Source organism: Apteryx mantelli, chromosome 7 (genome assembly GCF_036417845.1).
Source record: "Apteryx mantelli isolate bAptMan1 chromosome 7, bAptMan1.hap1, whole genome shotgun sequence".
Lineage (NCBI taxonomy): Eukaryota > Metazoa > Chordata > Aves > Apterygiformes > Apterygidae > Apteryx > Apteryx mantelli.
In genome coordinates, this window is record NC_089984.1 from 35,928,616 (window position 1) to 35,943,033 (window position 14,418).

Genomic DNA, 14,418 nt, shown 5'->3' on the forward strand with positions numbered 1-14,418 from the left:
CGGGGAAGCGGGCGCGGGCTCGGTGCTGTGACGGCGAAGTGAGGCGGCCCGGGGCGCGGGGCTGCAGGCGCGCCCGGCCGCAGAAGCCGCTGACGGCCGCGGTCGCGCGGCAGCGAGGCCTCGCGCGCGGTTTGGGCGCTTCCGGGCGGCGGCGCCGGCCCCTGCGCCTGGCCGCGGGCCGCAGCGCCCGGCAGCGAGCTGCGGCAGAGCTCGTCTCTGGTGCTTCCGTGTGGCAGCTCACGGCGCGGCCGGGGCCGCCCCTGGGTGCGTTTCGGCTTCGCGTGGAGCTGCTGAAGGCCTGCGAGGCTCGGCGGCCTGGCCGCGCTGCGCGGGGGCTGCCGGCTCGCCTCGCCGCTCGCTTCGGCGGGCGGCTTTTCTCGCCCAAGGTGTGGCGTGATGGGAGCCTCACTGTGAGCGGGACGGGGCTTACCCTCCGCTCCGCCCTCTGCAGAGGGCCCCCGCCCGGGGGGGCGCTCCCGGGGCGGGGGGGCCGCTGCCCCGGGGGGGCGCTCCCGGGGGGGGGGGGGGCCACCGCCCGGTGGGGCGCTCCCGAGGGGGGGGGGCCCTGCCCCCTGCCCGGTGCGGTGCTCCCGAGGCAGGGGAAGCCCCTGCCCGGGGGGGCGCACCCGAGGGGGGGTGGCCCTGCCCGGGGGGGCGCTCCCGAGGGGGGGTGGCCCTGCCCCCTGCCCGGTGCGGTGCTCCCGGGGGGGGCCCCAGGCGGCAGCGGGACCGAGGGCCGCAGCGGGTGGCCGTGCCGGCCCGGCGGCTCTGCCGCGGAGCTGCGGCGCGACCTCGGCTTCAGCTCTGCCCCTTTCTGCTGTTTAAAAAAAAAAAAAATTAAAAAACCACCAAACAAGTGGAAAGCTCAGTGTTTCAACAGTTTTGGAAGTCCTGGACACGGTACGCCAAAGGAAGCCTGGGTTGTCTGGTATCGGGGAAAAAAGTCTGATCATTGCACAGACACGGAGGAATCTGGCCCAGATTCTCTTCCTAACGGGCGCGGGGACTTGACCATCTGATATGGCCTTGGGGCACTGGCTGGTTGGGTGAAAGCACAGGCTTTCACACTGGTGGTTGCTCATTTAGGCTAATGTACTCAGTAGCTCCGAGTTGGAGAGGCACTGACTTCAATCCAGCGTTGTACGGAAGAGACAGTGCCTTGGCAGGATGACGTCCCATTCCCTAATGTGGCATTGGGAAAACGTACCTAGTGAAAAGCATAACAAAGAGATAACACGGTGTCATTGTAAAACTTCAGAAATGGGAAAGGAGACTTGGAGTGTTTTTCATACTTAGTACTAATAACTAAGAATTCATGGACTCATCAGCTGTATAAGAAATATGGTTGGTGAGATGCTCTGACAGCCTGAAAGCAGCAGTGAACAAAATCACTTCATTGCATAGTTTCCATGGGGCTGCCTACATGCGAATGAACTTGGCCCATTACATGGAAGTAAATGCAGCAAGAATGCTCAGATTATGTAGCATAAGATTTGCATTTGATAGATTATTTCAGGGACTGTGCTGCTAGTTTGTGCTTGCTTTGTTAATGAAACTTCACAGGTGAACGGTCTACCATAGTTTTTCAAGTAGTTTTCTCTGAAAATCTTTTTATAATGGTGTATAAGACTTGCTCTTTTCACATAATTATAATCTTGAAAATTGTTTGAGGTTGGGAAGGGGTCCAGGTGAATTGTTCGTCTTGCTCAGTACAGCCATTCCTGCACTACTAATTCATGGCTTAAATGATTTATTTTCATCTCTTTTAGCAATATGGAAATACATGGTATTTTTTCTATGTTCTAAGGTCGTCCTGTAATGCCTCTTTTCCACTTCTATTTGCAGAAGCTGGTGTGCAAACAAATAGGAACAAAAGAAAGAAACAGATTTTGAAAATTGGACATGGTGGAACTTTGGACAGTGCAGCTACAGGAGTTCTGGGTAATGAAAAATATAAATGCAGTCATAGGAAGATGACTTCAGCAAACATTTTCATGCCTACATGAAATCAGAGGTGGAAGAATGACTTGGGATACACGTGGCAGGCTGTGTGGTTTTGGGGGAAGGAAGGGTTAGTGGGGAAGAGTAGTGGGGGGTAAGCTTCCCCTATGTATATTTTTACATGCATATAACCTGTCGCTGAATAGAAGGGGAGTTTTTCCCCACTTCCTCAAATAACCTGTGGATTGTCTACATGAAAATATAGAAGCTTGTGTAATGAGTTATTCTAACTTCTAAATTGCCTCTGAAATTGATGATTTTGTTTAGTTAAACTGAGGATTTCCCAGTGATAATTTTGATAATTTTCCAAAGTATTTGTTAGAAAGATCATGCATTTCTGGAATTCTGAGGGAGTCTTTTGGGGTTATAATACTTTCTAAATGAAAGATGAGTAAGATGAACCAATTCAGTTGCTACTTTTCTGGGGATCAGCATGGAAGTAGGAAACAGAAATGAAAACTATCCCATCTAGTAAAAAAGAGTCATCAAAGAGATTCTGTGCTTTAATTTTTGTAGTGATTTATCAGATTCCTTTGTTTTTATTAAAGAACAGGATGTGTCAATCGCTTGGGTTGGAAAAACCAGCTGTGGGCCTGATAATTGGCCTGGATTATGCCCATATCACATATTGTCACCTATAGTTTTGTTGATGAGTAACATAGAAACTACAGCTTGCTTTAATCCTAGCTTTGTTGCTCTGCTTGACTAAAAGAAATAAAGTCAGCAATAGTTTTTTGGTAATGGAATAATTTTTTGGTACTGAAAGACGACAGGTGCAACTATGAATATGCACTGGGAGTAGATCCATTGAGCTTTGATGTAATGACTTCTCAGGGAGAGCTGCCTTTCAAAGGAATGTTATTTGCTGAGACTGTTGCTGGTAGAGGCACATCTCCTGGTGATTGTCTTTCTCTGCCACCTGTGCATTTTGTAAAATGTAACCTTTGTGGACTAGAAGTAAGTACGAGCTCTTCTTCCAACTTCCTGAACTGTGTGGTCACTCACCGGACAATACTGTGTGTATTGCTGAAGCGGACGTTTTCCTTTTACACAGATGTTCCCATTGAACGTGCAGCTACTCATTGTGGGAAGTCAACAGCATTGATCCAGACGAAAAGAAGAATCGTTCATGCTTTTTAATTGCTTCTCCTACTGTTTTCTGATATCCAGCAGTCTCCAAGGCCAGCCCCTGTGGCATAAGAAAAAGTGCATGAGCTTGGTGTGCTTGGTAAAGACAGAAAAGTGCATCACCTTAATATGCTATGGATCGATCCAAAAAGGCACGGGATGTTTCATTTCACTGCCATACAAAACACAGAGAAAAATCAATGGTAGCTAGATTGGAAAGGACAAAACTGGAGGGGAGTGGGAAGGAGAATGTACTCACATTTCTTAGGACTCAGATAAAGTAATGAGGAGAGAGGGGAGGACTTAATAGAAACAAGCTATTCAGAAAATGAGTGTGCTGATTCTTGGCATGGAGTGGTGGGGCAGGAAGCTTTCTTTCCTCATGCACAATAGCATAATAAAAATAGATATTTGTTGAAAACTTCTGACCTTTCTTTCTTGATCTTTACTGCTGTTTCCTGAATTTTGTGTACTGCAGTTATTCATGCAAATCTCTGTTCACATGAATTAGTTAATATCAAGTCTTGCTCGTGTGCAGAGTGTCCTGCAAATAGCTGGGCAGTGCTTTTTGTTGGAAGATACGCTTGTATATTTCTGTTTCTACTTACAGCAAGTGTAGATGAGGAAGGACCTCGGAGACAGAGGTCAGTGATCTGTGGCAGAAGCCAGGTTTTGAATGGCATGTGGTGGCCCTGCGGTGGTGTGCGGGGAGCCTGGAGTGACTGCCAGATCTGAGAGGCGAGATCTTTTGTCTTTGCCCATCTGTAGCTTCCGTTGTATTTGGAAGGTGGTGGGATCTGGGAGTTCTTCTTATCGTCTTCCATTTTAGATAGCAGAAGCAAGAAATAGGTCAAGTCTGAATGAGTTTCTTCTTTTAATATCAGCCTAGGACTGTGGCTCTAGTTTAGTAACATGTTTCTTGCACTGTAATTTGAATTGTAAATACTTTCCTTGTTTTGGTATAGCAATAATGAACTATGCCTCCATAGTAAAGGAAAAGGTGAAAAAATACCAAAATTGAAAGCTAGTGGTGAAGTTTTTGATCATGTTTTTGAGAACGAGCACATATCTGTAATGTGTGTGCTACCTTATGAAAGGAAGACTGGAGAATGTAATTTCCCGTACTGGGAGTCTTCTGCCCTAGGAAATTCTAAAGCCATTTGTAAAAAGGCAGACATAAGTGAGTGATGGCAACTCCTTTGAAACTGAAGTAGCTATTATGTAAGTCAAGTAGAAAATGCCATTCAAGAAGCAGTTTAGAGACTGGCAAATTAGAAGTGTAAAATTCGTATGTTCTCTATAGTCTAGCAAGGTTAGTTTATATCTCCTTTCAATAGTACACATGCTACACAAGCTAATGGTTAATGGGAAATTGTTAGCGTCTTGTTCACAAAAGCATTCAATGTCTCTTTAAAATTATTGCATTGAAACTCTTGACATTCCAGCAAATTTCAGCTCACCAGTTATGTTGAAGTGTCAGTGATGTCATCCTGTTGCAAGGAAAGTGCTTGACTGTAAAGTTTCATCTGTGTGTTTATCTTCTTTTCTCAGCCTTGTTGCTGCCCTTTACTAGCTGCTGAATATGATAAGAACAGGCTGAACTAAAGGCACACAAAAGTGCAAGCACAAGGACATATATCAGAGTGTAGAAACCCTAAGGGAATAAGGGGATAAGTAATCAAAAATAAGAAAAAGTCTATTGAGTGTCAGAGTAAAGATTAAGAAGCATTAGTATTAGAGCACAAGTGTTTGTAAAGAATAAATATGTCTAAGGATTCATTATCTGGTTTGATGCTTCTAGTACTGGTTCCTGGTTGACACAAAGCTGATTTCCTACAAGCTCCCTTAACCCCTGTAATTTTATTGAAATCAAGGGCATGAGCTGTTATGTATTCCATGTTTCGTATGTGAAAGTAATTTTCTTCTGAAATTCAGCAAAGGTGAAGGCAACCCTGTATTATCCTGATAGTGCAATAATTTCAGAATCACTTCTTCATTTCTCATTAGTGCTACCTCTCTTTTTCTGTGTGGCATAATGGAGAATTCTGTAATGAGTTACTAGCATGGTGATATGTTCTCACAAATGTATGTAGTGATGGTGTATCTGACTTTTCATTGTTTCCTGTCTTCCTCCTCCTATTGTCATTATTTCTTCTGATTGTTGTATGTGGAAGAAATCAATGGAAAAAGTAATTCAAGGAAAACATCTTGTTACGAAATGCTTTAAAGTAAAATCTGCTTTTTTTTTCTGCTTCTTATGTGAAATACTGACTGTTGCTTTGCAGAATACTGATTCAAGATTCAAAAGAAATGATCTGTACCTGCATATTAATAGGAGGATTTGATTATAAAAGATCTTTGCTGGAGACAGTGGGACCTTATGACTATTTTGCTTTCTTGCTATGACCCTGAAACTCTTTCATTGTGCTATCTTGGCTGTATTACCCTTGGCCACTAATAACCTTTAAATGGAGTATTTAGTTACAGTGAAGGCTAGATTTGTTACTGGTGAGCCAAAGCCTTCATCATACCAGAGACAGGGTTAATTGCACTATCCATTTCTTTGGTGATTAAAAGATAGATAAATCTAGGGGTGGAATTAAAGCATTTTAACAATAGGTGAAGCTTATTTATCTTCTGCTTTAAACTTTGTTTTTCTTTTGCTAATCCCATGTTGTTTGAGTATCAGAGATATTTTTCTCATAAGCATTGACCCTCTTCATATGCTAACAGACCATGAAAGGCCGTATTTCTGACTAGTGTAATATTTAGTAGTGATGGGTGTTGAATAAGGGCATTGCAAAGCTGGTTTTGAAGTGGAATGCTGTGACATTTCTCTTTCTGTTTTTGCAGTGGTTGGTATTGGAAAAGGAACAAAAATGCTGAGAGCTATATTGGCAGGTTCCAAGGTAAGAAATGCTAAATGAGTTGTAATGGTGTTTTTTTTTTTTTTCTTTAAACAAAGAGCTGCATCTTCATACAAGTATCTCAGATATCCAGCGTATTTAGTTTAATTTTATATATTTAGCCAGAAATTTGATATTAAGACTTTGACATCCAGACTGTTCATTTAAAAATTTTTTTTTTGTCTTGGAATTCCTACAGAATGTTAATAAAGATCATATTGCTATTTTATAGGCAGATTGCTTTAACATTTCAGTGCTTTCAGCAAAAACGTAGAAGTGATTTTCATTCCTTTTCTCTCTTCTTAAATGCTTTGACGTCTTAAGAGTTACCTTTTAGAACACTTCATGTTGGGGATTGTTCCTTGTTTGTGGCTCCCTTAGGCTGGTGCTCTACAAAGACATGGATAGGCACATGTAGGAAGCTGAAGGTAACAAAAGTCCTGTGGCTGCATCACATTATCCAGATCGGAGCCTTGATGGATAGGAATCTTACTCATTGCTGCTTTTGGCTAGTCGCACTACTACCTTGACAGGTGAATGCACTCTAGATTGTAGGTTTTGCGTACACAAACAAGTGCTCGTACTCCAAAAATAACCCCCCAGTGTTGATTCTTCCTCTGCAAGTAAAATCCTGCAGTTTTAGCCATTAATTTTAAATGAGAAGTTTAGGCAAGAATGGTAGATGTAGAAATGAATTAAGCCTTCCAAATTTCATCTTAATTCAGGGAAAGTCAATACTGGACTCGCCAAATTGACAGCTTTTCTAACACATTTTATTCTGCTTTTTTTCCTCATTTGAGTCTGTTCAGAACCCTTAAGCTATTTATAGATGCTGAAGTAGTAACTTGAGGTGTGGAATCTGATTGATAATCCTCAGTTTGACTCAAAGGAAAATAATGCGACAGGAAAGAATACCACCAGAAGAAAAAGCTGTAGCTGTAGAGTCTGATCCAAAATTTATTATAGTCAGTGTCAGTCTCTCTACTGACTGTAGTGGGTTTGCATTTGATATACAGGACCAAATTTCAGAGATATTTGAGAGCTGAAACATGCAGTAAGCAGCTGGAGCTGCATTTACAGTGGAATTGCAAGTAGATAGATGTTTAAATCCAACGTGTAGGTCCTCAAAACCCCTTCTAAACACTTTAGATGTCTCATTTCTTACAAATCGTAGGTTTCTGTCTATGGAATCTCATAAGCATCTACATTTCTCCTGTTGACAATGGACAAAACAGATTAATTTTAATCTGTGATTTTAGCAGATGGTTGCATAGAAAAAACATCCAATTTTAGTCTTTGCAAATTCAAGCAAAAATTAGCAATTCAGCTAAAGCCACCTCCAGCTTTTCCCATCTAGTCTGACCAGTGCTCACCTCCCTGTGTTGCTGCAAATTAGGAGACTAGAGCCCAAAAGTATCCAGGAGGAGCATCCTGCAGCACTGAATGCTGCTTTCTCAGCAGCTTCTCTCCTTCTCACCCAATGCTGCTGAAAACTTGATAAATGTAAACAGTTTATTGTTTACTTGGCTTTTTGATTATCAGTTCAACAGTCATGCACAGAAGCACTTAAACCATGATACCCTTGCTGTTTTCTGCTGAAGCTGTATCACTCTGTGTAGAATACTTCAGTATCAGTTGCATTCAGGAGTTTCACAAAAGTTTTCATTTGTTCTTGCCCTCCAGCCTGTCTGCTGTAACCACTGGGGTGGAGAGTTCTTCTGTCCCTGGCTTAGTTAATACTTCCATATGTTATCTTCTGTCCTATCCTTTGAGTTTTTTGTAAGACAGCTGCCTAAACCAGGCCAATACTGTCTCTGGGAGAGGACTATGGCTGAATTCTGGGAGGAGGAAGGTGCTGCTCTCCAGCTCTAGAGGTGAAGTTCCCAGCCCTCATTAGGAAATTATTCTTTCTTTTAGCACTTAACTACTTCTGGAAGTGCTGACCTCTTGCCACCTGCCACCTCCCTTTTAAGACCTTTTCAATTAAGGAAGGAAAGGCATTGAGTTACTTAGCTAAATTAAGTCATTGTAGCTAAACATGTGAAAATTCTTGATTTTTTTTTTTTTTTTTTTTTTTTTTTTTTTTTTTAAACAACACCAAAAGCAATTCCGGTATCTCGTAGGCTGGTGTTCACAGTGGAAACAGCTATGATGGAGGAAGTAGTTTCTACCCTTTTGACTGAAGAGAGCATGCACAAGCTCCTTAGTGACTTTACTATGAAGTCCAGCAGCCGGTGTGAGTCATATCTGGTCAAACTTTGTGCCCAGATAGCTCAAGAAGGCTTACAGCTGCTGCTGAGGGACAAGGGATGGGAACACCGAGGAGAAATGGACAGTGGGAGGGCAGTAGGTAAGCTACCCCAGCTAGATCCATCAGCTCTCACCTGACCTAAGATTGGTATAGGCTGTGGGCACATGATTCAGAGAGGTGAGCGAAGGTACATCAGCTCTTCCACTGTAATTGTTAGTGTGCTCTGACACATCAGTGAGTGCAAGGTAGCTTACGCATCAGTGCCAGATGGCATGGCAGTCATGAGCTTTCACTTGGAGCTTGCCTGTCCCTGCTTTCCTGTTTTGTATTTATACTTTGATAAATTAGGCACACAGTAACTTGAGAGGCTTACGTGCATTAAGTATCTGCCTTTGTTTTTGTTTTTTTGACCATGCTGACAACAAAGCCTCGTAATGTAGTGAGAGATCTGATATCGATAAACCCATGACTGTCTAAATAGCACTGAATAGTTTTTTACATCCCATGCAATGTGCTAGGAATTTAGACTCTTGTTTCATCTTTTTACCATTGTGGATGATAAAGTGTATGCTAAGGAGTGTGATGTTTTTCTTGTGTTATTTACTACTCTTAAAGATTTGGCTGAACTGGATGAGCTTCTCTGGTTAGAATCTACTTTTTGATTATGGGAGCGTATTTTGTAAAGAAATAGTTCAGTCTATCATTGCTGGCAGCAGAGCTATGCTGAGTGGCCAAAACGTATGTTACTGCAGTAAACTCCATATGGTGGCTCTGCCAGAGATTAGAGTATTTCTGAATTTTTCCCAAACGTTGTGTGAAACTTCCCTGACTCTATGTGGCAGCTCTGAACATTATCACTTGATTTGCAACTCATAAACATTTTACAGGGATTTTACTCTTTCACAGTAAGTCTTCTCCACTGGTGCTCCACTGGTTTGACCTCCTTACGGATTAACTCAAAACAAATAGAATGTGCAGCCAAGGGCAATACCTACTTAGTGTTCCAAATTTCTCATGGAATTCTTAGTATTTATGCAGAAATAAAAATATGTGCAAGCTGGCTTAGGTTTTGTTTGTTTGCTTTATTTTGTTTCAAATGTTCCAAGTGAGGGGGAGAATGCTGAATCCTCTTGGATCTGGAATGTAAATGCTGAACACTTAATACATGCTCTGTAATAGAATCATTTTTCTTTCTTGCATTCTGAGATTTTGTGCTTGGACTTCTTGCACTGCATTATTTTGAAGGAAATTCTGTTTTCTTGTGCTTGCAAAATAAAGGTAGTAGAGAGAATATTTCCTGCTTCACCAGTAAAATGAGTATGATGAGGGTAGTCCAATTTTTATCATGATAAATTGCTTCTGAAGGACTCAGGCTTGTGGGTGGACTAGTCTGTCTGAAACACAATGTAGAAGTGGTGTTTTCAGGCAAGCGAGTTAAAGACTGCTAGCTAGTAGCACAGTTTCCAAAGTGATAATCTTGTTTTCAAACCTCTCATCTGCCAGTATGTGCTGTAATGTAGAAACTATGAGGGAAAAGATCGGGGACTCATCAGAGAAGGAAAAAAGGGCTAGCAGTAAGCAATGAAATTCTTCATTATTCTAATACTTTACATTGGAAGGAGATGTCTTCCAACACATACAGCCTTTACTTTTAGGTGGGTTAAGGCAGTGCAATTGAAATTTTCAGACTTTAGTTCCATGTTTAATTTGCAATTTTTTCAGTGAGGTAACATCCGGGTTCACCCCAAGAGAGTTTCATTTGAGTGTGAATGAAGCCAGAACTCATCCATCTCAACCTGTGCTTGAAATCACTGGCTCCTGATGAGCTGAAAGCCTGGGCGTTTTGTTTTTATTTGAGGATGCAACTTCTTGTTATGGTCTGCTCTTAATCTGAAACTCAGAAGCTAAGTGGCTTGTGGGAAATTGTCCGAGTGCTTTGCATTGTTTGCACAAACTTGGGCATGGACTAGTTAAAATAGAAAATTTGATCTCGGAAGTTGTGACTTCTCCAGAGTAAAATACTGTCAGAAAAAAACAACACTGGATAGAATAAAGTCCAAAGTTCAAATCATCCTGAACGCTAGAGAGAGAAAAATATGTTATAGGCAGGAAAAAAATACAATGTAAGTGACCTGATATGTGACAATTTAGATTCATTAAAATTGAAAAAAAACTGAGTTCATGTGAATCCTGAATGGGAAAGGGATACCAGTTCAGTGATCAGGTCTCAAAACTTGCCAAAGTTATACTTGTATCCCATAAAAATAGGGCGTACTTCAGGAGTAATTGGTTCAACATCACTTATAACATGAGAATTTCTAATAGACCTGTAAGTTACTTGTTGCGGCATGATTCCTGGATGTGAATACTGCAAAATTGTTTCTCTAGAGTGTTGGCACCAGCTGCTGCAGAAATAGGTGACCAAAAAGAAGCTTGTTTCTTTACCTACTGTGATTATCTTATTGTCCTAAGAGATTGGCCTTTAATTTTTATCGCTTTATTTCTCAAGCATAAAGGTTGCTAGCTTTCTCCGTGAATTCATTTTTTGAATTCTAAGTCCTTAGCTTCCATCTTTTGGCAGTGATTTCAATGAATTAATAATGTGTTAAAAAGAACATCTACTAGTTCATTTAAGGAGCAGAACCAGTGAAGTCTTTTCCTGTGACTCTGTTTACAGCTTGCTAAACATGTGGACCCTTTGGTATCCGGTCATACAGCTGGGTTCCCTCTAAAGCCTTTTTCTTAGTGGAAGCTGTAATAGATTTATTTCCTCTATCTATTCATTTTCAAGAGGCTTATAAAAGCTCAGTATCTCTGAGAACTCTCTTCCTCTCCCAGATTTAGTTAACATTAGCCAAGGATTTAGAAATAGTTAGAGAACATTTGTGTGTGTGCACATTAATGTGTACATGTGGTGGTGTACATGGTGTTTCATAGGGAAATTCAATTTTTTCAGCTTCCTTTTTTTCTTTTTAAAATGGATTTCAAAAGCAGTTTGTGCTCCAGTTCATATATTTGAATTATGAGTGCAAGAAAATTGAAGCCTTGGCTTTTTTCTTGAAGGATTCATTGTGATCCTTATCACAATGTGATTCTTATCATCTTGTATTTTTTTGGAGCTGGTAAAACCCAAATTACTTATTCATATAGTGCATAGCTATGCGTCCTGTTTTCTTGCTCATATTCTGATACTTTTAAACATTCTCTTGGCAGGGCAAGGTGTGTGGGTAGTGGTAATGCAATTATTAGGCTAACTGGTATAGTAAGAAAAATTAGACAGGCTTTTGGATGTGTAAGACCTTTCTCAGGTCTAACATAGAAGCCATGGATTTTAAAGCTAAATGTAATTTCAGATTTGTTTAGAGTTTAGTGAAGTAGATACTATTTAGACCATTTCTGAAAGAAAAAGCATTAAACACTTGTGAAGGTAGTATACCAACAGTTATGGGTAGGCAGGCAGTAATGATAGGTAAGACCCCAAGACCCAAGGTCAGATGGGCTAAGTTTTATTACCTGATTAAATAAAACAGAACAAGAAAACAATGCATCTTATATGTGGGGTAACTACGTTCTGGTTCATAACCTTGCTGGCCAGGCTTCAAGTCACAAGGCAAGCAGAATTGCTTTTGTTTGCTTGGTGATTCTTCAGTTCCCATCTTTCTTGTGTTCACCAATGGTTTTAGTTGGGCTTTTGCTTCCAAATAGTACTGTTACCATATCTGACTGTCTTGGAGGAATACGACTAAAACTGTATTGTTTGCTCTTTAGCACTTTCCCGAAGAAATTTTTCAACTGCAACGTCTTCTCATTTGTTACACTGTTTTTTGGAGGGGAGGGTTCCCCCCCCCCATTCTCGTGCCTATTTGCTTATGGTCCCATTCACGATAACAAAGGGTCCGACTGAATTTTTTTCTCTATTTATACTGAGATGGGAGAGGTAAGAAAAAAAGACAGTGCAATTTGTGACCTGCTCATTTAAGCAAAATGGAGTGTTGCTACACAAAACGTCATTACTTTGCCTGTGTTCAAGCCCAGAGAAATTATTGTTTCCCTTACAAGGGAGGTGGGAGGGAAAAGAAAGAGATAACCTTATCTCCTAGGGGAAAGAGAGCCTGGTAGATTATACATTTGGGAACGTGGGGGCTTAGTGTGAGGTAAGATTATAGTGTGCCATAAATCCAATATATCTATTGAGTCCATGTTTTTTTCTAACCCAGTGGAATTACAAATTTTAGTTTGCAGGCTTGTTTTGAAAGGTGTTTTATAGATTTCCCTTGAGGAACAGGGCTGACAGATCAGAAATGGAGTGATTGTTTTCTGGGAGATGTTAATCCACAGGCAGATGGATGTGTTTCAGCCCTTACAGATGCTCCTAGCTTATAGTGGTTGCTTAATTTCACACATTATTTACCATTTGGTGCACTCAATGAAGTATATTACATTCCTGAAATACAGGTAAAGGACAGAGAGGTTTTGATTCTTCTGTTGTGTGGTAATTGTCACAGTATATGCGCAAAAATGTAAGAAAGTCTTACATGAAATAGGGTATCTCTATGTATAAAACTTGCCATACTTATTTTTGTAGTCCATAACAGCTATATCCAAGTGCCTACCACTATAATACTGTCTGCTTTTTTTTGACCACTGCTGAGCCCCGAGAAAGCTTTCACAGAACCAGAACTTTCTATTAGAATTCTAAGACCTCTTTCTTGAGCAGCAGTGGCTGGTTCAGAGACCATCACTTTTTATGTAAAGTTAGCATTGTTTTTTATCCTGTCCGTGTTACTTTACGTTATTGACAGTGAATTTCTTCTTCCCTGAACATTGGAAGATATTCACCAGAAATCAATGTCGGTTTGTGAAAATACGGTCTTCCTCCTTTTTTTGTCACAAGGAAAATGCTTATATAAAAAGAATGCTGGGAAACTGCATGAATTATATTGTTTTCAATGTGCTTTGAGAATGTGTGGAAGGTGTTATCAAAACTTGAAGTGGTGTCTGTGCAAACAAGATGCACTGAGAGAATGTTAAACCTGCACAGTGGAGGATGCAGAAATCAGGAAGGGCTAAAGTGGTAGCTAGGTTAATGGTCTTCTGTGGCCCTTACATTCGTACATACTGTTGGCTTCAAGTTCACATGCTTATTTAAAGAACATATTTAAACATATTTTAAGACATATGATGCCTATTTTTAATCTGATTTTTTTCTTAACAGTTAAATTGTAAAAACAGAAGAGGCTGATAAGAATATCTAGCCTTTTTCCTTCTCTACCCAATACCCCACAAAGTTGTAGAAGAATAGCAGTTAAATAGAATAGATATAAACTTCCCTGCTACAGTACCATTAGTAAGCTGGCTTAATATGCTGTGTATTGCTCAAGTCTCTTTCATGCTAACCCCAGAGGCCTAATCTATTAATAGCTTGTCTTCATGCTCTATTAATATTCAAACTTTTTTTAAATTATTGAAAATCTTGAGGAGACTGCACTTATTGTGCTGCATAAGCTCTTTCCTCCAAAAATGTGGGCTATTTTAAGAGTGTGGTCTACTAAGATTTCTCTGTTCTTCCATTTATGAGGTCAGTGTCTCCCTTTTTCCTCTTGACCTTTCTATAATTGTATGTGTCTGTGCCACATATACGGTTCTCTTGCACCCATTCAAAAAAAAAAAAATCAAGGCTGCAACATTGCGAGATGTTTTCTTCTAATAAAAAATAACACACACATGCGTGCGCACAGATACAAAAAGGTGTTAACAGATTTAACCTATTCATTTTGCATTGTTTTCTGTCGTGCTCCTTTCTAGCAGTTTGGCCGTGTTCTTACCACTGCCTTTTAGAATGTGCTGCATCTTAGCATTAGCAATGTCTTTGAGTTCAGCCAAAGGCTTTCTTTCAATTTTATGTATGTATGAATTTGTATATATGTATAATGTCTTACCCCCTCTGGAAGAATTTCTTATATTTCTGGGCAAAGGCATATCAGTTTCTTTAAAATTCAGTTTTACAGATAGGAGCTGAGGGGGCTTCTCTTGTATGATCTGCGGTGTGGGTGCTAGAGCACAGAATGAGGGAACAGGCATTGAAGCTGTAGAGGAAATACCTCTCTTTAATAGCCAGACTGAGAGGTTTTG

At 40.8% G+C, this 14,418-nt stretch overlaps 1 protein-coding gene across 4 annotated transcripts in view; it reads left to right on the forward strand.

The window, feature by feature from the left end:
* The window catches only part of TRUB1 (TruB pseudouridine synthase family member 1), a 30,579-nt gene that overhangs the window by 199 nt on the left and 15,962 nt on the right, over window positions 1-14,418 (forward strand). For 3 of the 4 annotated variants that reach the window (XM_067300286.1, XM_067300288.1, XM_067300287.1), the window contains exons 2-3: window positions 1,846-1,941; window positions 5,983-6,038. In XM_067300286.1, the coding sequence (XP_067156387.1) occupies window positions 1,846-1,941; window positions 5,983-6,038 (152 nt within the window). The remainder of the gene's footprint in view (window positions 1-1,845; window positions 1,942-5,982; window positions 6,039-14,418) is intronic. The other variant, XM_067300290.1, reaches the window with a different exon arrangement.